This window comes from Dendrobates tinctorius, unplaced genomic scaffold (genome assembly GCF_039654945.1).
Source record: "Dendrobates tinctorius isolate UK_male_01 unplaced genomic scaffold, ASM3965494v1 ptg000036l, whole genome shotgun sequence".
Taxonomy (NCBI): domain Eukaryota; kingdom Metazoa; phylum Chordata; class Amphibia; order Anura; family Dendrobatidae; genus Dendrobates; species Dendrobates tinctorius.
The window spans coordinates 21,292,729-21,316,635 of NW_027361704.1; the positions used below are offsets into that span (position 1 = coordinate 21,292,729).

The window sequence follows — 23,907 nt, forward strand, 5'->3', positions numbered from 1 at the left end:
TGATGTGATCAAAATACTTATTTGCCTAATAATTCTGCACAGTGTAAGGACACAGCCAGGAAGGGGACAGCATACCAAGAAGGGAGAACATGTGATGAGGCAGCATAGTATAGAGACTGGGTCCTATAGGTGAGTGGGTTACACTGAAAAGGGGGCCTAGTATGGAAAGGAGGGCAGTGTGGAGGGATAGCGTGGGGGGTCATTTTGTGCAGGGGATAGAGTGAGGGCCAATTATTCGGGGGCTCAAGTAGGGAAAATATTTTTATTTAGGAGCATAATGACACTGCTATTTTCAAGGGCATCATGTGGGTATGTGCTGCAGAAGACCAGAGAAGATGGAAGACTGCAGACTCTAGCTGTGAATGTGAAAATGCATCATGAGTCTGGACAAGATGCAGAACTACTCCAATAATACATCTATAAGGCATAATAAACAAGAGGAAGTGTAGCATGTAAACAAAAACATTTTCATAAGCAATATAGAATCAAAACCAGACAGACCACCAAGATTAAGGGATCCGTAGGAAGGCAGTACAGGGGAAGTTCCCAGGGGGACTCCAGGTAATCAATAGTCCACTCATGTATTGACTAATTTACAATTTGAATTGTTAGTAGGGGGGCCCTACCTTCTCCCCTCAGCGTGTGACAACGCACCAGCGATCCTTACCAGGTGGTATCATTGTCGGGATCGCTGGTACGTTGAAGAGATCTGCCTGTTTGACATCTTACTAGCAATCATTTAGCGACGCACCAGCGATCCCTACCAGGTCGTATCGTTGTCTGGATCGCTGGTGCGTCGCTATGTGAAACGGGACCCTAACTTTCCATTATTTCACAGCTCTGAAAGATTTACAAACTCATCCTAAGGAAATTACACAACAAAAATCTGCATGCACAGGATCTCCAGAGATGAGAGGGAAGGCTCTACAAAATCTGGAGGAACTACTTGGGAAACAAGCAACTGAACCTCAAGGTAAGTTCCCAACATGTGCCATGCTGAAGTCTTCGAGCTCCCCCCCCCCCCCCCCCCCCATCTTTAAGCCAAGCCATTGAGATATTTGTCAAACTAGTGGCTGACTATCAAAAAGCCCTCACCCAGACAAAGATACGACAATCTCACATTGCAACAAAAGAATGCAATTACACTACAGTCTAAGGATGCTGTCTACAAGGCAGCAGACAAGTGGGGGGGAAATCATTGTGTGGCCGAATGACAAATACAAGCAGAAGGCTTTCCACCAGTTAAAAGATTCTAACACATACTAAACTATCATACAACCCAGTAGCCTCATTCTCAACTCAATTCCAGGGGATCCTCATAAGAGCTTTCGAGGAGGGAACCAAAGCTAAAAAGTGTATGATGGATTAACTGTAAGATATCCAAAGACCCTCGCCTTTTATCTTTTGCCCAATGTCCACAAGGATGCAGTCAGCCCTCCGATTGTGTCCGGATTAGAGCCCCCGTCACACACAGTGATCTCACTAGCGAGATCGCTGCTGAGTCAAATTTTGTGACGCAACAGCGATCTCACCATCAAGATCGCTGTGTGAGACATTATCAGAGACCGGCCCCCCCTGCCAAGTGTATCGCTGATCGTGCTCGAATACCCTGGACTTTTTTTGGATCGTTGGTCTCCCGCTGGCCAGCACGCATCGCTGCGTGTGGCAGGCGAGAGAGCAGCAATCAGCGAGCTCCCAGCTTGTATCCAAGGTAAACAGCGGGTTTCTAAGCGCCATGCAGTGTTTAGAAACCCTCTGTACCTTGGATACCAGCATGCTGGTGCAGGGAGCTGGTAACCAAGGTAAACAGTGGGTTTCTAAGAGCCACACGGCACTTAGACACCCAATGTTTACCTTGGTTAACTGCTCCCTGCACCAGCGCGCTGGTATCTAAGGTACACAGCGACACGAGCGCTCGTCATCGCTGGTGAAGCTGCCTGTTTGGCAGTTCACCAGCGATCATATAGTGACACCAGCGATCCTGACAAGTTCATATCCTTGTCGGGATCGCCGGTGAGTCGCTACGTGTGACGGGGCCTTAGGAGGTCTAAGATACCCCCCCCTCTTATTTTTTTTTTTTTAACTTTACAGACTTTCAAATAAAACCTCTAGTAGAGACCTTACTATCCTATGCTAGAGACAACGGATGTCCTCACCAGGGTTGACAGCATTTTTGTGGAAGAGGGCACCTTACTTGTTACAGCTGACATCAAGACACTATACACATGCATCAACCATGCTCATGGGTTAAATGCTGCCCGACTCTTCTTGAGGGTCTCCGAAATGTACGGCCCTATGTGAGCTCATTCTCACACTGCTGCACTTTGTCCTCACTCAACTTTGTATTAAAAAATTATTTTTATTTGCAGAAGGGCACAGTCATGGGTACCTGTCTGAACGCCCTCATATGCAAAGCTCTTCCTCGGCTCATAGGAGAAATACTAGTTTGGCGATGAGGATGTGGGGGTTGCCGACCATGTGCTGTGCAGGCTAAGATATATTCACATTTTGATTTTGTGACGGGAAAGTTCAGCAGCTTGAGCTGTTTATGGATCAACTTAATATTAACACGCGCATTATCAGGTTGACTAGCACATATAACACCCAAAAAATTTACTTTCTGGACATCACACTGGGGATCGACTACAATCTTTCCATACAGACTGATGTCCACAGGAAGCCTACCTCAGTCAATGCCCACATGCACCTACATGCAGACTCAGCTCACAATCCAGCCACCACTGGATCCATCCCCGTTGGACAGTTCCTAAGAATGAGACGGATCTGTTCCTCGAATGATATATTCCAGAATCAGGCCAGTGATTTAGAAAGGAGGTTAGCTCAACGAGACTATAGCCAGATATGCATCAAGCATCGCTACAACAGGGCACGTCACATGCCTCGGAATAACCTCCTGTACAAAAGAAACCTGTAGGGACGACCAATGATAAAATCCGCTTTATATCGACTTACCACCATGAATGGACAAGTATGCGTGACAGTCGCTAAACATTGGGCAATTCTGTAGACAGAGCCCTCCTTGGACCCTTCCCCCTTAATTACCTCTAGGGGATCGAAAAATCTAAGTGATCTCCTAGTTAGAAGCCATTATGTTGCAGACAAATCCCATCCCTTTGGTTCAAGAGGACCAACCTTGGGATGTTTCACTTGTGGCCAAGACAGTGGCTGATCCATTTGCACTTAAAACCATTCCCCAGCACTTCAAGGCCCATCAAGACTGATCCAAGATCATTCATAGTCAGGGGCATTGCACATAATGGTTTTACAGGGGAAACAGTTAAAAACTGTTGGCCCAGGGTGAAACCAAGTGGATTCTCACTTTAGGAATGTTGACCCCAGATGGCTTAAATGAGCATCAGCTTCTTATTTTTATAAACTAGCATGCTCCCCTTGTCTGCCTTGTAACTTCCCTCATCCCTCTATCCAAGGCTTCTTGGTTTTTATTTTGGATGTAAATTTATACATTTGTTTTAAGTGTTATCTTTACAGTCTGCTGTTACTTCCGATTTCATGATCGACCTCTGCGATTCCCATCTTATTGAGCACTTTTACCGTTAGCCCAGATTTGACTACATTCTCCTGGTCCCAGACTAATAATATTACACCAATGTTTGTTGCACTTGTTTAAGCACCATTTTGCACTTTCCATGCACCATGTGGCTTTATATTTGTAGATATTTATTTACATGTTGTGATCTACCTTTAACTGAGGCATTGGCTTTGGGATCTTATGCCTTCAGTTGCAGTGCACAGGAGCACAGCGTCCCATTCTATTCCATGCCTGCTGCGCTTGACCAGGAGCTACAAAATACTGAGCTCCCGCAGCTGGACTTGGCAGCCGAGGTATGCTCACTGTACGTGACACACGTACCAATATAGAGTTGTCAATGGCTGCCTGCAGCTCACGTGACCCAGCAGTAGAGAAATAAGAAGGCCCAGCTTGGTCGCCTTCGGATATTCCCCTTGAAAAAGTGACATACAATACACGACACATTGGGGTACGCCTTTCAGCCTCGTTCAGGCAGACACATTTGGGTACACTTTTCAGCCTCGTTCAGGCCGACACACGGGGTACGCCTTTCAGCCTCATTCCAGCCAGAGTCTCCATTTGGGCAAGATGCACTTTCCCATAAGTTCGCACTTATCAGCATTACCATTTAGTTAGATACTAACACTGATCGCAGACACATGTGAACCTGTTTTTAATGTGGCTTCACACTAGCGTTTTGAGGTGCAGCGGACGCTTGCTGTGAAGCTCCTCCCCCTGCCACGCCTCCTCCAGTCAGCTCCGCCTATGGGCGCATGGCACTACATGCGACCTGCATACTCTACCTTCAGCATTGAGTACGCAGGCATGCTCTTGCTGGTGCATGCGTCCTTTTGACGGTGCGCCGACCTGCGCCAAGCGCATCGTGTTGCATTTTGGTGCGGCCGGCGCACCGTCAAAAGGATGCATGCGGTGGCTAAAGCATACCTGCTGCGCACGGCCTGCATACCCAATGCTAAAGATAGGGTACACAGGTCACATGCAGGGTCATGTGCCCATAGGCGGAGCTGACGTAGGAGGCGTGGCAGGGGATGGCGCTTCACGGCGAGCGTCCGCTGCGCCTCAAAACGCTAGTGTGAAACTAGCCTTACATATTAAAATGTTTTCATGTTTACTCGCTACTCCTCTTCCTCCTGTTTTTTTATGCTTCTTCATGGAGTGAGTTTTTGGCTTTAGTGGCTCATTGCACCCCCAGGTGGTGTTGTGTCCCATATACCCAATGTACCTGGGTTTTGTATTATCTTTAATGCACCTGGTTGTAAGTGTTTTTTGTAATAATGACCAAGTCATTTTTGTTAGGCGCATTAAAGGGGTTGTTAAAGTTTGTCACGAGTCTGCAGTCAGTCTACGTGACTGCAAACTTCTCAACTCGCACTGCACGTTGTCAGAATTCTCTGGTGCTGGCAGTTTGCATACAGTCATGGCCAAAAGTTTAGAGAATGACACAAATATTATATTTTCACATGATCTGCTGCCCTCTGGTTTTTATGTGCTTGCCAGATTTTTTTATCACATACAGAAATATAATTGCAATCATATTATGAGTAACTAAAGGTTATATTGACAGACTTGACAGTTAGAATGAGTTAATGCAGCAAGTCAATATTTGCAGTGTTGACCCTTCTTAGGACCTCAGCAATTCTCCCTGGCATGCTCTCAATCATTTTGTCTGAATTTGAAGGTTTTTGTTTGTCCACCCGTCTCTTTGTGATTGACCACAAGTTCTCAATGGGATTAAGATCTGGGGAGTTTCCAGGCCATGGTCCCAAAATCTCTGTTTTGTTCCCTGAGCCATTTAGTTATCACCTTTGCTTTATGGCAAGGTGCTCCATCATGTTGAAAAAGGCATTGTTGATCGCCAAACTGCTCTTGGACGGTTGGGAGAAGTTGCTCTTGGAGGACATTCTGGTACCATTCTTTATTCATGGCTGTTTTTAGGCAAGACAGAGAGCCCATTCCCTTGGCTGAGAAGCAACCCCACACATGAATGGTTTCAGGATGCTTGACAGTTGGCATGAGACAGACTGGTGGTAGCGCTCACCTGGTCTTCTCCGAATAAGCCGTTTTCCAGATGTCCCAAACAATCGAAAAGGGGATTCATCAGAGAAAATTACTTTACCCCAGTCCTCAGCAGTCCACTCCCTGTACCTCTTGCAGAATATCAGTTTGTCCATGATGTTTTTTCTGGAGAGAAGTGGCTTCTTTGCTGCCCTCCTTGAGACCAGGCCTTGCTCCAAGAGTCTCCGCCTCACAGTGCGTGCAGATGCATTCACACCTGCCTGCTGCCATTCCTGAGCAAGCTCTGCACTGCTGGTAGCCCGATCCCGCAGCTGAAACTTTTAAGAGACGGTCCTGGCGCTTGCTGGTCTTTCTTGGGCACCCTGGAGCCTTTTTGGCAACAAGGGAACCTCTCTCCTTGAAGTTCTTGATGATGCGATAGATTGTTGACTGAGGTGCAATCTTTCTAGCTGCGATACTCTTCGCTGTTAGGCCATTTTTGTGCAGTGCAATGATGACTGCACGTGTTTCTTTAGAGATAACCATGGTTAACAGAAGAGAAACAATGATGCCAAGCACCAGCCTCCTTTTAAAGTGTCCAGTGGTGTCATTCTTACTTAATCATGACAGATTGATCTCCAGCCCTGTCCTCATCAACACCCACACCTGTGTTAATGGAGCAATCACTGAAACGATGTTAGCTGGTCCTTTTAAGGCAGGGCTGCAATGATGTTGAAATGTGTTTTGGGGGATAAAGTTAATTTTCTAGGCAAATATTGACTTTGCAAGTAATTGCTGTTAAGCTGAACACTCTTTATAACATTCTGGAGTATATGCAAATTGCCATTAGAAAAAATGAAGCAGTAGATTTTGTAAAAATTAATATTTGTGTCACTCTAATCTTTTGGCCATGACTGTACATACGGTCAGTCCAGTGCCAACTAAACATGCGTGGCCAGACACATCAAGTCAGAATGTGGCCAGAAGTAAACAATTTCTATACTTGTGCTCACATGACCATCCTCTTACCACCGGCAAGGGAGAACAGTGTGCAGTGCATGCGGTGTGAGAAAAGTGACTGCAGACTTTCATCTCAAACTTGGACAAGTCTTTAAATTATAAAATGAAGCCCTGTAGCATGTCTAATCCTAACAGTTTGTAATATCTTCAGTCAGGATTCAGATTTATTTGCAGGTGCCATTAGTCATCACACAGCCACTTCACTCGTACCATTTTCATAATTATTCCAACATGACAACAAGCTTCTCTTCCTGCTTCTCAGTTTTTCACTGAAAAACTGAGTCAGTGTGCATATTGCATATGTGCTAGAGGGGGTGAAAGGGACTGCATTCTTGCCTCGTGTGCCCTTATATATCCCCCAATTATTTGAATTGTTCCACTATTTTCAAATGAGGATGGTCCTGTGGGAGTCATTGCTGGGGCATCTGAGCCCCCTCTCTGATCCTAATCACCATCCTTAGGCTCTGATGTGGATGATGTATATGAAGCTATCCACAGAGCAAATAAATCTTGTGCCTGAGCAGTAGCAGCATTGGTCCACGCAAAAGCACTTTTCCCAGCTTCGCTGCAGGCAGGAGAAAGAACATAACTGTGCATGCGCCGAAAGACGTCATTTTGGCTCCGGCAGCCCCAGGGAAAGTGGGTCTGCTATACTACTGCGTAGGCGCGACATTACTTTGTGCTATATGGCTGATGTAGGACGTCAGAGCTCTAGGACAGCAATTTGGAGCAGCGAGGAGACGCAGAGAGGACGCCCATCGGACTATCTTCAAGTATACAGCGCAGGAGCAATTAACGGTATTTTGTGGGGTATACTGGGGGAGTCAGGAAATATAAACTTGGTAATGCAGCACAGGACCAGATAAAGGCCGTGGCATTCACTGAGTGGCTCAAAAACTGGTGATTCCCTTTAAGGCTATGTGAACACGTTGCGGAATTGACGCAGAAATTTCCGCGGGAAATATGCGAGAAAACCGCATTTTAATTCCCGCCTATTTCCCACAGAAAAACTAGCGATTTGCAAGCATAATCAGCTTGCAGAATGCTAGCGTTTTCCAAGCGATCTGTAGCATCGCTTGGAAAACTGATTGACAGGTCACACTCGTCAAACAGTGTTTGACAAGTGTGACCAACTTTTTACTATTGAGGCTGCCTAGGCAGCATCAGTAGTAAAAAGATCTAATGTTAAATTAAAAAATCGTCATATTTTCACCTTCCGATGTCCCTCATAGCGTCACCAGGCCTCAGCGATGCTCCCAGCAGGTCTCATTCCCAGTGATGCATTGCGCCAAAGACCTTTGATGACGTCACGGTTTCGCGAGACCGCGACGTCAAAGGTCATTGGCGAAATGCATCACTGGAAACAGGACCTGCCGGGGGCATCGCTGAGGCCTGGTGACGCTATGAGGGACATCGGAAGGTGAAAATATGACGATTTTTTTATTTTAATTCTATTTTTTTTTTACAGGGATATGGTACCCAGAACCTGGAGGAGAATCTCCTCCAGACCGTGGGTACCATCCGCAAATGTTCTGCTTACTTTCCGCATGCTGGGCATAGCCACATGCGGAAGGTAAGCGGAACAATGCATTCCTATGTGGGCGGATTTTCCCGCGATTCCGCACAAAGAATGAGCATGCTGCGTATTTTTTCGCGATGCAATTCCGCCACGGAAAAATCCGCAGCATTAGCACAGCATGTGCGGAATGCCATAGGATTGCATGGGATGCTTTTTTTTGCGTTTTTGGGGCAAAATCGCGCATTTAAAATCGCCACAAAAACGCAAAAAAAAGCTACGTGTGAACAGAGCCTAAGGCAGCTCTTGGCAACAAAAATGTTGCAGAAAATTCCACTGCTTTATTGGTGCAGTTCTTCCTGGGCATTCAATGGGTCAAAAACGCACAAAGTAATGACATGCTGAAGACTTCCGTACAGCAAATCCTGAGGGGAAAACTACTGATCATGTGCACAGCACTTCAGGATCCTCATGGACTTTGCTGGCATAAAGGTTCCATAGCATGTTTGGACCAATCGCGAGTGGGAAAAACTTATGAAAAACGCATCGTGTGCACACAGCCTAACAAGGGTTTGTCAGTGGAAAACCCCTCCAAGGGGAACAATTCACTAGATCCATGCTGCCGAAATCAAGGACATTAATCATAATCTGGGTATGAGGTATACTCTGAAACACTGAAGAGCGAGCCGCGGACTATTGGGAGCAGTCTGGCTAGTCTAGTGCGGCCCCCGACTGGCTCCTGCTTCAGTTGGTAGACAGGTTTTTGTCCCCATGAACACAAGACAGACCAATCAAAGCAGAGAGGAGCCGGCAGGGCTGCACCACACTAGTCACATCTCTCCCTATAGCCACCTGCTGAATTTTCATAGCCACAAGTAGCGCTGGAGTGTAGCATGCCAGCTGTGGTCACTGCAGGGCTCTCCTGCACTTGTGATGCCCCCCCCCCACTACAGCCGGCCCTTGTGGTACCCCCCCCACTACAGCCGGCCCTTGTGGTACCCCCCCCCACTACAGCCGGCCCTTGTGGTACCCCCCCCCCACTACAGCCGGCCCTTGTGGTGCCCCCCCCCCCCCACTACAGCCGGCCCTTGTGGTGCCCCCCCCCCCCCACTACAGCCGGCCCTTGTGGTGCCCCCCCCCCCCACTACAGCCGGCCCTTGTGGTGCCCCCCCCCCCACTACAGCCGGCCCTTGTGGTGCCCCCCCCCCCACTACAGCCGGCCCTCGTGGTGCCCCCCCCACTACGGCCAGCCCTCGTGGTGCCCCCCCCCACTACAGCCAGCCCTCGTGGTGCCCCCCCACTACAGCCAGCCCTCGTGGTGCCCCCCCCCCCCACTACAGCCAGCCCTCGTGGTGCCCCCCCCACTACAGCCAGCCCTCGTGGTGCCCCCCCCACTACAGCCAGCCCTTGAGGTGCCCCCCCGCCCAGCCCTTGTGGTGCCCCCCCCCACTACGGCCAGTCCTCGTGGTGCGCCCCCCCCCCCCCACTACAGCCGGCCCTCGTGGTGCCCCCCCCCCCACACTACGGCCAGCCCTTGTGGTGCCCCCCCCCCACTACAGCCAGCCCTTGAGGTGCCACCCCCGCCCAGCCCTTGTGGTGCCCCCCCCCCACTACGGCCAGCCCTTGTGGTGCCCCCCCCCACTACAGCCGGCCCTCCTGGTGCCCCCCACATGTTCCCTTCAGGGCAGCGCCTATAGGAGTCTAGCATTAGACATTGCGGGTGAATAGCATGAGGCCGGTAAGGCCGCGGGTCCGGGTGGGCAGCACACGTGCTATAGGGGGGCCAGCGCTCAGGAGCGGACGCATGGCTACTAACACGTGGTGCACACATGGCGCTTTCTCACGTCAGCGCCTTACCGCGGCCCTCCCCGTACCTGCCTACGGCCGACATGTCAGCACCCCAGGCCATGTGTGTAACCACTACCGCCGGCCATGATTAGTACACAAAGAAGGAGAAGCTACATTGTAGCGGAATACCGAAAAGGAAGTTCTGAGGGCGCAGGGGAGCCATGTTGTCCATATCCATGCTGTCTTCCATCCCTGTACCAGCACCCGCACGCCGACGTGCCACAATGGACGGTGTAATGAGAACAGGCGCGGGGCAGGCGGCGCCTTATATAGAGTCGTGCTCTCGCGATATCCGGCGCTATGGGGGCGCCGTTGTGGAGACTACACAATAAGCTGCGCTCTGATTGGCCGGATCTTTCTCACCGCGGGTCTTGTGTTTCGTGTTGCGTCGTTATGTCGGCCATGTCCGTGGTGCGCAGTGTGTACTGGGGCTGTGTGGCGGTGCGGCTCGTCAGGACCTGGCTGCTGTCATGTGCTCGCCCATTTTCTCCAAAAGCCTGAACCTTTGCTATTTTCCTTCCCCACAGCCATGTGAGCGCCAGGTGCAGCTTTCAGTGACGCCATTCATTTTACCGTTTAACCCCTTAGTGACCGTCAATTTGGTTCTTAATGGCCGGGCCCAATGCAATCCAGACCACTGTCCCTGTGTGAGGTGATCACTCTGGAACGCTTCCATGGATCCCGGTGATTCTGACATGGTTTTCTCGTGACATATTGTACTTCATGTTATGACGCTGAAGTTGGTTTCTTATTCGTCCAGTTTCTTTGGCAATTTTTTCTTTTCTGTTTTTTATAGGTTTAACAACAAAAAATAAGCATCACTATAATAACATCCAATGCAGCGAGGAGCCCTGATGTGAATACAATTAAAAACAGCTGCAAAAACGAAAACTGGCACAAAAATGGGCACCGAAGGGCATTAATGAAAGGGTTAAATGACTTTGGTCCACTGATATCACACTGCAGACATATAGAACAGGGAGCCCCACATCAAACCCAGGTCCCTCCAGCCTGGCCCAACTGGTTTCTGGGCATCAAAGAGTCCAAACAGACCATTTTCACAGATTTGAAGAAGTAACTGATGTTTTTAAGGGGTTAAATGACTGAGCCACAGATTCCACACCACCATTACATACTGTACATAGTGATGCCCCGAATCATACCCAGGTCCCTCCAGCTTGGCCCAAATGGGTTCTGGGCATCAAAGTGGGCTGGCCAGGCTACAGGGACCTGGGTTTGATGCTGACAATCACTATGTGTCATCAGTGACCCAAAGTCATTTAACCCCTTAAAAAACAGTTACTAATTCAAATCTGTGAAAATGGGCTCTTCGCCCATTTTGATGCCAACTCAGATGCCCAGAACCCATTTGAGCCAGGCTGGAGGGACCTGGGTTTGATGCAGGGCATCACTATCTGTGTATTAGTGTGAGATCAGTGGCCCAAAGTCATTTAACCCTTTCATTAACGCCCTTCGGTGCCCAATTTGATGCCCATTTTTGTGCCAGCTTTATAATTTTTGTAGCTGTTTTTAATTGTATTCACATCAGGGCACCTCACTGCATTGTATGTTATTATTGTGATGCTTTTTTGTTGTTAAACCTATAAAAAACAGAAAAGAAAAAATTGCAGAATTAGAAATTGGACGACTAAGAAACCAATTTCAGCATCGTCTTCATGATAGTGGTAACATTTTTTCAATATAACTTGCGTTTATTTATGAAAAAAATGGAAATTTGGCAAAAATGTGAAAATTTTGCAATTTTCAAACTTAATTTTTGTGCCCGTAAATCAGAGAGTCATATCACACAAAATAGTTAATACATCAGCACAATTTTGGAAACATTTTTTTTTCTTAGGACGTTGTAAGGGTTAAAAGTTGACCAACGATTTCTCTTTTTTCCAACAAAATTTACAAAACCAGTTTTTAGGGTCCACTTCACATTTGAAGTGAGTTTGGGGGGTCAATATGACAGAAAATACCCAAAAGTGACACCATTCTAAAAACTGCACCCCTCAAGGTGCACAAAACCACATTCAAGAAGTTTATTAACCCTTCAGGTGCTTCACGAGAACTAGAGCAATGTGGAAGGAAAATATGAACATTTTACCTTTGTCATAAAAAATTTACTTTGGAACCATTTTTTTTTATTTTCAAAAGGATATCAGGAGAAGATGGACCACAAAAATTGTTGTGCAATTTCGCCTCAGGCGAAATTGCACAACAAAGCCACTGTTTGGGCGCATGGCAGGGCTCAGAAAGGAGGGAGCACTGTTTGACTTTTTGAATGCAAAATGGACTGGAATCAATGGTGGCGCCATGTCGCGTTTGTAGACTCCTGATGTATCTAAACAGTGAGGCCCCCCCCCCCAATTCTAACTCCAAGCCTAACCCCAACACACCCCTAACTTTAATCACAACCCTAACCCCAACACACCCCTAACCATAACCCTAACGCACCCCTAATCCCAACCCTAACCGTGATCCCAACCATAATCACAACCATAACTTTAGCCCAACCCTAACTTTAGTTCAGCCCTAACCCTAATAGAAAAATGGAAATAAATACTTTTTTTATTTTATTATTTTTACCCAGCTAAAGGGGGGGTTTGATTTACTAGTTTTTTATTTTGATCACTGTGATAGGGTCTATCACAATGACCAAAATGAACCAATAGAAAAATGCGATCACATCAGAGGAGAGATACAGGAAAGATGTATATCTTTGTACCGTGTTAGCCAGTGGATAGAAAAATATTCAGGATTGAGAGTCCTCAGTAGTTGATACCTTTTAATGGCTAACTGAAAAGATGGTAATACATTGCAAGCTTTCGAGACTACTCAGGTCTCTTCATCAGGCTAGACTAATACAAAATCTGAAGTCACATATTTATGCACAATACAGCCTAGAAAAAATGCAATAGATAAGACATGTGACGTGAAGCAGAACTATCAATATGGGAGAGGGAGAAACATAAATATAAACATTGGACCAGTTCATAGATAAGGAATCTGGATGTTTTATGGTCCTCTGATTGGGGTCTAGTTCTGTGTTGCCCCGCAAGGTTTTAAAAGGAAATTCCTTAATTGATGTAAAAAGACATAAATCCATGCGACACATTCATTCCAGCGCTGAGAGTGTCAAAGTTCGTCATAAATTTGTACTCCCAAACTCGTCTCTCTGAGATGTGAAGTTACCTTTCAATACCAGTAATTTCATATCCATGCTGCTGTGATCAGGGATACAGAAATGTTTTGCCACAGGTAGATCCATTCTTTTTTCTCTTATTGTGTGACGATGAGCATTCATCCTTGTTCTAAGCTTTTGCCCTGTCTCCCCCACATACAGACCCCCAGTTGGACATTTAGTACAAATAATTAAGTACACCACATTAGATGTAATGCAGGTGAAAGTACCTGGGATCTTGTAGTCCTGATGTGAGTTGGGGATCTTTATCTTGTCCGTGGTCATTATAAATGGACAGGTTTTACATTTTTTCTGGTTGCAAGGAAAGGATCCTGCAGCTGTTGGAGAGGACAGGGAGCTTCTGACAATGATGCTTCTTAAATTTGGGGGCTGCCTAAAACACAGCAGTGGGGGGTCTGGAAAAATGGATTTTAATCGGGCATCTTTTTGTAGTAAAGGTTGTAATTTCCGTGTAGCTCCCCTTAGCACCTCCAGATTTGGGTTGTAGGTGACTACTAGAGGCACTCGGTTATTTTCTTCTTTAGCTTTGTAATGTAGCAGGTGATTCCTTGACAATCTGGTGGCTCTTGTAATTTGGTTTTCAATTGTTCTTGGATGGTAACCCTGATTCAAAAAGGTCTTTTTGAGGCGACCAAGGTGTTTGTCTCTATCCATGGGGTTGGAACATATACGATTGTATCTGATGGCTTGGCTATAGATAATAGAGTTCTTTATGTGTTTTGGATGGAAACTGTCCCATTTAAGGTATGTTGGACGGTCGATTGGCTTCTGATACAGGGATGTCTCTATTTCATTGTTTTTTAGCTTAATGATGGTGTCCAAAAAATTAATCTCGGTACTGGAGTAGTTGAGTGTTAAATTGATGGTGGGATGAAATTGATTAAACTGTTCGTGGAACGTCTTTAGCTGTTGCTCAGACTCCGTCCAGATGATTAAAATATCATCAATGAAGCGGTAGTAGGCCAGGGGCCTGATGGGGCATGAGGACAAAAAATCGCTTTCAAGCTTGGCCATGAAAAGATTTGCATACTGTGGAGCCATTTTACTTCCCATAGCTGTGCCAGTCTCCTGTAGATAGATCCTGTTGTCAAATTCAAAGTAATTGTGGGTGAGGATGAATTTTATAAGTTTCACCACAGCATCAGCATCAGTCCCTGTGTTTTCCATGAAGAATTTGCAGGCATGTAAACCATCTTGGTGTGGGATATTAGAGTACAAAGATTCCACATCCATGGTGGCCAGGATGGTTCCTTCTGGTAGAGGACCTATTGCTGCTAGTTTATTCAATAGGTCAGTTGTGTCCTGAATGTAGCTGGATGTATCCTTCACCAGTGGTTTAAGAATACCCTCTACCCATCCAGATACCTGCTCAGTGAGGGTGCCCACACATGAAATAATTGGTCTTCCTGGATTTCCAGATTTGTGGATTTTGGGAAGCATGTAGAATGTCCCTATTCTTGGGAGTCTCTGGTATCAGGTCATCGCCAGCTCTTATGGACTGGTCAGGCAGACAAGAAACCAACTTGTTTAGAAAATATATAGAAAATTGGAGTCGGATCCTACACAGGACTATTACAAGGAACTAAACAAGTTGGTTTCTTGTCTGCCTGACCAGTCCATAAGAGCTGGCGATGACCTGATACCAGAGACTCCAAGAATAGGGACATTCTACATGCTTCCCAAAATCCACAAATCTGGAAATCCAGGAAGACCAATTATTTCATGTGTGGGCACCCTCACTGAGCAGGTATCTGGATGGGTAGAGGGTATTCTTAAACCACTGGTGAAGGATACATCCAGCTACATTCAGGACACAACTGACCTATTGAATAAACTAGCAGCAATAGGTCCTCTACCAGAAGCAACCATCCTGGCCACCATGGATGTGGAATCTTTGTACTCTAATATCCCACACCAAGATGGTTTACATGCCTGCAAATTCTTCATGGAAAACACAGGGACTGATGCTGATGCTGTGGTGAAACTTATAAAATTCATCCTCACCCACAATTACTTTGAATTTGACAACAGGATCTATCTACAGGAGACTGGCACAGCTATGGGAAGTAAAATGGCTCCACAGTATGCAAATCTTTTCATGGCCAAGCTTGAAAGCGATTTTTTGTCCTCATGCCCCATCAGGCCCCTGGCCTACTACCGCTTCATTGATGATATTTTAATCATCTGGACGGAGTCTGAGCAACAGCTAAAGACGTTCCACGAACAGTTTAATCAATTTCATCCCACCATCAATTTAACACTCAACTACTCCAGTACCGAGATTAATTTTTTGGACACCATCATTAAGCTAAAAAACAATGAAATAGAGACATCCCTGTATCAGAAGCCAATCGACCGTCCAACATACCTTAAATGGGACAGTTTCCATCCAAAACACATAAAGAACTCTATTATCTATAGCCAAGCCATCAGATACAATCGTATATGTTCCAACCCCATGGATAGAGACAAACACCTTGGTCGCCTCAAAAAGACCTTTTTGAATCAGGGTTACCATCCAAGAACAATTGAAAACCAAATTACAAGAGCCACCAGATTGTCAAGGAATCACCTGCTACATTACAAAGCTAAAGAAGAAAATAACCGAGTGCCTCTAGTAGTCACCTACAACCCAAATCTGGAGGTGCTAAGGGGAGCTACACGGAAATTACAACCTTTACTACAAAAAGATGCCCGATTAAAATCCATTTTTCCAGACCCCCCACTGCTGTGTTTTAGGCAGCCCCCAAATTTAAGAAGCATCATTGTCAGAAGCTCCCTGTCCTCTCCAACAGCTGCAGGATCCTTTCCTTGCAACCAGAAAAAATGTAAAACCTGTCCATTTATAATGACCACGGACAAGATAAAGATCCCCAACTCACATCAGGACTACAAGATCCCAGGTACTTTCACCTGCATTACATCTAATGTGGTGTACTTAATTATTTGTACTAAATGTCCAACTGGGGGTCTGTATGTGGGGGAGACAGGGCAAAAGCTTAGAACAAGGATGAATGCTCATCGTCACACAATAAGATAAAAAAGAATGGATCTACCTGTGGCAAAACATTTCTGTATCCCTGATCACAGCAGCATGGATATGAAATTACTGGTATTGAAAGGTAACTTCACATCTCAGAGAGAGAGACGAGTTTGGGAGTACAAATTTATGACGAACTTTGACACTCTTAGTGCTGGAATGAATGTGTCGCATGGATTTATGTCTTTTTACATCAATTAAGGAATTTCCTTTTAAAACCTTGCGGGGCAACACATAACTAGACCCCAATCAGAGGACCATAAAACATCCAGACTCCTTATCTATGAACTGGTCCAATGTTTATATTTATGTTTCTCCCTCTCCCATATTGATAGTTCTGCTTCATGTCACTTGTCTTATCTATTGCATTTTTTCTAGGCTGTATTGTGCATAAATATGTGACTTCAGATTTTGTATTAGTCTAGCCTGATGAAGAGACCTGAGTAGTCTCGAAAGCTTGCAATGTGTTACCATCTTTTCAGTTAGCCATTAAAAGCTTTCAACTACTGAGGACTCTCAATTCTGAATATTTTTCTATCAGAGGAGAGAGAAATTAAATGGGAAATCGGACTTCTTTTTTATATGTGGTCACCGTTAGTCCGCTAATAACGGCGACCGCTACACTGGGGTCGGTAAAAACCTACCCAAATCATGTTCTCTTGGGTCTCAGCTACCCTTGGTAGCCAAAACTCCGGAGGAAATCCGACTCTGGGGGGCGCTATACACTTGTTTCTCAGTGCCGTTAAAAAGCGTCTCTGAGGCAAAAGTACTCAACTGCCGCCGTTAAAAGGCGTATCGGCGGTTGTTAAGGAGTTAATGTACTGAGAAACTGGAAAAACTTGTGTGGGGGACTGAGCCGCACTGTGCACTAGTTCTACAGGCAGGTCCCCAGCGGCTTCTCTCCGTCCGCTGACAGTGACTGACCAGCCTCTGGCTGTGCGTGTATAGGGAGAGATCTGTCAGCGGGCGGAGAGAAGCCGCTGTGAACCTGCCTGTAGGACTACTGCACAGTGCAGCTCCTCTCCGCCCGCTGACAGTGACTGACCAGCCTCTGGCTGTGTGCTTTTAGGGAGAAGCCGCTGTGGACCCACCTGTAGGACTGCTGCACAGTGCGGCTCCTCACTGCCCGCTGACAGTGACTGACCAGCCTTTGCAGCCACTGCCCTGTAAGCAGGGGAATACATAGAGTTCACAGGGCACCATATGAAAAGTTCTATTTGGGCCCCCCACACCATTAAAATATATATATATATTTATATTTTGTCTCTGAGATGGAGACATTTATCTCCATTAGGATTCGGTTCCACTGAGCCCAATCATGTATATATTATATCATATGTCTGGTATCTATACCAACTAGTGTCTTATAAAGGGATATTCCTCAAATAAATCAATTTATCCGCAATCCCAATAATAAGGGATAACTTACTGACTTTTGGGGGGAACTGACACTTGGACCCCTGGAAGTCCTGAGAACAGGACTCTGCAGCTCAGCCATGAATGTACTGGAGGGGCGCATGCTTGACTTCTGCTCTATTCATTGTCTATGGAACTGATCTAGCCGAGCGCAGTGGTCAGCAGCTCTATAGATAATGGAGATAATGCAGAGGAGAAGTATGCACAATGCTGCTCCATTCAGGACGAGACCTACAGACCCCTGTTCTCAGAATCTCTGGGGGGGGCAGTGGTTGGATCCTATGGATCAGAGATAACTTGATTATTTGGTAAATAACCCTTTAAAGAGCCTGGTTGATTTTTCAATTTTTTGCAATTACGGTATCATACATGAGCCAAAAACAAATATGCTCACATATGCATACATGTCTACAGTATAGAAAAGACTGGAGCTGCAGCTAGCAAAGAATGAGGAGAGGTGAGTATTTTATTTTTTATTATGTATAGAGCATTATATGGGTTCCATTCCGTATGGAGTACTATATGGGGCCCATTCTGTAGGAATTATTATATGTGGCCCATTATATTGTGTGGAGCATTATATGGAACCCATTATTCTCTTTGAAGCATTATATGGTGCCATTATTCTGTATGGAACATTATATGGGGTCCATTATTCTGTATGGAGCAATATATAGGGTCCATTATTCTGTATGAAAGCAATATATGGGGCCCATTCTGCATGGAACCTTATATGGGGCCTATTATTCTGTATGGAGCATTATCTGGGGCCCATTATTCTGTATGGCTCATTATATGGCGCCTATTATACTGAATGGCGTATTACATGGGGTCCTTTATATCATATGGAGCATTATATGGGGCCCATTTTTCTGTATAAAGCATTATATGGGGTCCATTATTCTGTATGGAACATTATATGGGGCCCATTATTCTATATGGAGCAAATGGGTCCATTCAGTATGGAGCATTATATGGGGCACATTCTGTATGGAACATTATATGAGGCCCATTATTCTTTATGGAGCATTATCTGGGGCCAATATTCTGTATGGAGCACTATGTGGTGCCCATAATACTGTATGAAATCTATGTAGTGCCCATAATACTGTATCGAGGACTATGTGGTGCCAATAATACTGTATGAAATCTATGTGGTGCCCATAATACTGTATAGAGGACTATGTGGTTATCATGAGCACGGAACCGGTTAAGTCCGTGGCGAACGGGGCCGGGTAGCACCCCGCGAGCCACAGGGAGCGCACGTACCCACAGGGTTGCAGGACCTGCGACACGTGACTGCTGGAGGCGGGATGGGGCGGGGTCTGCAGCGACACTCAACGGGGAGTCAGTGGAGAGTGTCGACTGAGAAAGCCGGGATGGGGACTAAGAAAGGCAACAATGGTAGCAATGAGGGTATGACGAAAGAGTAGTCAGGAACAAGTCAAAGGTCAGAACCACAGAGGGCAGCAGAGGTACAGGAGGGACAGACAAAGCGGGAAAACTCCCTCTATGCCAAGTTGGAGAAGTGTGTGTTTGAGCAGGAGTCCTTGCCTTTCTTGGGCTATATCATCTCAGCCCAGGGTTTAGCCATGGATCCTGCCAAGCTATAGGTGGTGATGGATTGGCAGGAACCCCATTCTCTCAAAGCGGTGCAGCGCTTTATGGGGTTCATAAATTACTATCGCCAATTCATTCCCCACTTCTCAACTTTGGTAGCGCTCTTGGTAGCCCTCACCAAGAAGGGTGCAAACCCCAAGTTGTGGTCAGAACCTGTCTCCAAGGCCTTCTCCTCTATTAAATCCCATTTCGCTAGCGCTCCCATTCTACATCGCCCCGATGTGGATAAACCCTTCATTCTGGAGGTGGATGCCTCTTCCGTCGGTGCTGGAGCGGTCCTGTTCCAGAAGGACTCGAAAAGTCGGAAGCACCCATGCTTCTTCTTCTCCAAGACCTTCACACCGGCGGAGAGGAATTATTCCATCGGGGACCGGGAGTTGCTAGCAATGAAGTTGGCCTTTTCAGAGTGGAGACACCTCCTGGAGGGGGCTCGCCACCCTTTCCAGGTGTTCACCGACCACAAGAATTTGGTCTATTTACAAACAGCCCAGCGGCTGAATTCTCGCCAGGCCAGATGGTCCTTGTTCTTCTCCCGTTTCCACTTCACCCTGCATTTTCTCTCCGGGGAGAAGAACGTCCGGGCCGCTGCTCTCTCCCGCTCCGTGGTGTAATCGGAGGAGGAGGAGGTGCCTCGGCTGATAGTCCCGTCTGAGAGCCTGAGGACCGTGGCTCCGGTCGCCCTCGAGTCTGTACCTCCGGGCAAGACTTTTGTCCCTGCCCATCTGCGACCGGAGGTCCTCTCTTGGGCTCATTCGTCCCGGCTGGGTGGACATTTTGGGACCAAACAGACCTCTGAGCTTCTGGCGAGGACATACTGGTGGCCGCATATGGCCCGTGATGTCAGGGACTATATACGGGCGTGCGTCTCTTGCGCCCAGAATCGGCCCTCTCGGCAGCGGCCCGCTGGGTTACTCTACCCTCTGCCGGTTGCTGAAAGGCCCTGGGAGATGGTCGGTATGGACTTTGTGGTGGGTCTGCCCAAGTCCAGTGGCAGCACCGTCATTTGGGTGGTCACCGATCATTTCTACAAGATGGTGCATCTGTTACCACTCTCTCGGCTACCTTCAGCACGGAGCCTGGCAGCGTTTATTAAACATGTTTTCCGCCTGCACGACATGCCGGATAAGATTGTCAGCGACCGGGGTCCTCAGTTTGCGTCTCTGTTCTGGAGAGAGCTCTGTTCTCTGCTCAGCATAGAGCTAAATCTCTCCTCGACCTATCATCCCGAGACGAACGGGTTGGTTGAGAGAGCCAACCAGACCCTGGTGACATCTGCGACCTTTTGTCTCAGCCAGGCAGGATGATTGGGCACCCTTGCTGCCGTGGGCAGAGTTCGCCTTGAACAATGCTGTGGCCGACTCCTCCGGTCAGACGCCATTTCTCTTAAATTACGGCCAGCATCCACGCGTGCCCATGCCCATGTCGTCCATCGACTCTAGGGTGGCAGACTTGACGGTGGAGGCATGTGACATTTGGGATCGCACACAGGATGCTATCCAGGCCTCCAAGGAGAGAATGAGGTCCTCCGCTGACACTCGCCGGCGCCCGGCTCTGACCTTCACTCCTGGCGACTTGGTGTGGCTCTCCGCTCGAAACATCAGGCTGCGGGTGGAATCCGCTAAGTTTGCACCGCGCTATATTGGCCCTTTCAAGGTCCTCGAGCAGATCAACCCTGTGGTCTACCGCCTGGCTCTTCCACCACACTTGGCTATCTCGGACACATTTCATGTGTCTCTCCTTAAGCCGGTGCACATGTCCCGGTTTTCTGAGCCATCTGCTGGACATCAGACATGTCGTCAGACGAGTTTGAGGTCAATGCCATCGTGGGATGCAAGATGATGCGGGGCAAAAAGTTTTACTTGGTGGATTGGAAGGGTCATGGTCCAGAGGCTCGGACCTGGGAACAGGTGGAGAACATCCACGCTCCTCTTCTCATTGCGGAATTTGAGCAGAGTGAGGCTCAGAGGGGGGGGCCCTAGGATAGGGGGTAATGTTAGGCGTCGGATTTCTGTCGCTGCACAGCGAGAATCCGGAGCCTTACTTCCAGCGGTCTCCCATTCCTCTCCAGCCACAGAGGAGGTTACTCAGCAAACTCGTCGGTCCAGGTGCTCTGCCCAGACCAGCTCCATGGGTTTGCTTGCTGCTGCCACCTCTGGCACATCTATGGCAATACATGCTGCTCAGCAGCGAGATTCTCCAGGGACTAAGTCCCCATGTCAGGCCACTGAGCATGCCCATGGAGTGATCCCCCATTGGAGATCGAAGGTCACGTACTCAGGTCCTGCTCGTGTTCGGATTGGCCCATCCGAGAAGCCAGGAAGGTCCCGGACGCTCGCGGCTACAAAAGGGTTCGCATGGCCGCTCGGCCATGCACTAGGATAGACTGTATTTACAGACTATGTGGAGTGAGTGATGTATGCACGTATGAATGTCTCTGGTGAATGACTCATTAAGAAACCCCTACCCTTGGTACGCATGTGTTGTGCAGCCTAGCCTGCTAGCGCCCAGGCTTAGGTGTAGGTAGGACAGAGGTTGAGTCAGGCATCAGTCCTCACCAGGGACTCGGCATGCCTCAGTGCACATGCGCCACTTCATAGCCAGCGTCTATAGCGGTGCTCGCGGCAGCGACGCCGCGCGCTCAGTGGACCTAGAGGGACTCTAACCCCGTGTCCTTGGGGTAGAGTTCTGTGGCCGTACACTGTGTGCTCTTTTGGCCGGGCTCTGTGAGCTAAACAGGCTCCAGCATTTACGTTCAGCGGTTTTGCGACTCTGTGCATTAAAGAGTTTGCACCTGTTCACATTGGGTGACGTAACCCACGTGTGACTGTTTTTACGCCGCTCTATTCTTCCGCCATTACTTAGCAGCAGTGTACCACCTCTGCACGGTGGATCCCGGGCTGCGAACGCACCTACTATTATTTTATAATTTGGTGCGTTCCGCCAGCCCTAACAAGTAGTGCCCATAATACTGTATGGAAGACTATGTGGTGCCCATAATATTGAATGGAGGACTATGTGGTGCCCATAATACTGTATGGAGGACTTTACAGTTCGGTCTAAAATGAAAAGTCTGCAGTCACTCTGACTGTAGACTTTTGAATCTTGAGGATTTGCTAGTTTCTGAGCTATTGTAGAATTTACAGTAGATATCACTCATGTAATGTAAGAAGTCAGTGAAATCTTTGGCATTGTACTATACCTATATTTGTGCATCATGAATCGTGGTATGTGTTAAAGAGGCCCATTGAGACACTTTTGCCTGCGGCCCACAAAAACCTGGAGCTAGAATTAAACTGTGGCTGACCTCGCTTTGCTACAATTTATGAAAAAAATATCTTATATCACCGCATCCATAAAAGTTCAAACTAAAATGATAAAATTATTTATCAAGAAAGGTAAACAACAAAAAGCAAAAACACAAAATGCCATAATTGCCGTTTTCCAGTCACCACACCTCTGACAAAAGAGTGCAAGAAGAAAGTGATAAAAACATTGTATGTGCCCCAAAATGGTACAATAAAAGATGGCAGCCCGCCATACAAAACAAGCAATCGAGCACAGCCCTCAAAACATGGTGACACAAATAATATTTTTCATGTTTTATTATGAGTTTCTCAATAAGTTTCAAACAACAAAAATTTAAAAAAAGAAAAATGTTGGGTATAGCCTTAACATGTGATGTTTGCAAGCACCTACATTTTTCCCTCCCATCCATAAGCCATACATTGCTACAAAATAGCAATACCTTATAACTGTAATGTATATACAGCTGACCACACAGCCAGAACTTTATCTTTGTTAATTTTAGATGATATTTTGTTTTTCAGGATAACATCCAGAGCACAGGAGTCCAAAGTCCTTGAGTAGGAAAAAACTTGTAGGTGACATCCAGAGATTGAAGACGATTCCTCAAGGCTCATGTGTAAAATGCCTTTCTGGTATTTGAGAAACAGAAAGTTTCTGTAATGGAAAGATTACAAATTATGAAGGTTTTCACTTTTCTCTGCTAGAAATTTCTCCAAATTCTTAGCCCCTAGATACACCTAATGAGTATTGACTCCCAAGCAGAATTACCGCACAATGCTGTTTTGTGACATCCTAGAATGCCTACGCTGCCTTTCATCCCCATTTCATTCTTTTCTCTCTTATCGTCCAATTCCCACTACATTCAAGGGTCTCAAACTTGGCCGCGTAGAAAAAATTTGAAGTTGACCAGCGGCATTTTTTGTGGAACGAGCTAATGTTTTCCGTTACACCATTTTTCTTTACTATGCTACATTTTGATCACTTTCATTTAATTTTTGTGTGTCAGTACAATTAAAAAACATTATGTCATGGTTAGGACATGGTTAATGTCCTGTTCTCACAGGGTTAACTTTTGCTGGCCTCTCTTTGGATCTCGGAGGGGTATTTATACTCACTCCAAACTAGCATTCTCTGTCAGTTATACTGCTGTTCTGGTGTGTCTGACCCCTGGTGTGCAGTGTACTCTGCGTAGTTTGTTTGCTTCCCGTGTATGACCCGGCTTGTTCCTTCACTCTGTACTCCGTCTCTCGTTTTGGTACCATTGTCTTTTCTGGTTCTGACCTCCTGGCTTGGATATCGTTACTCCATTACAGTTTACCCCTATTGTACCGTCTAATGCCCGTTCTGGTTTTCTGATCGATTGCTAC

At 46.8% G+C, this 23,907-nt stretch overlaps 1 protein-coding gene across 1 annotated transcript in view; it reads right to left on the bottom strand.

The window, feature by feature from the left end:
* Nucleotides 1-10,235, bottom strand: part of NPM1 (nucleophosmin 1) — a 34,362-nt gene extending 24,127 nt beyond the window's left edge. The window contains exon 1 of the mRNA XM_073573746.1: nucleotides 10,080-10,235. Within this exon, the coding sequence (XP_073429847.1) occupies nucleotides 10,080-10,140 (61 nt within the window). The 5' untranslated portion in view covers nucleotides 10,141-10,235. The remainder of the gene's footprint in view (nucleotides 1-10,079) is intronic.
* Nucleotides 10,236-23,907: the final 13,672 nt, after the last annotated feature.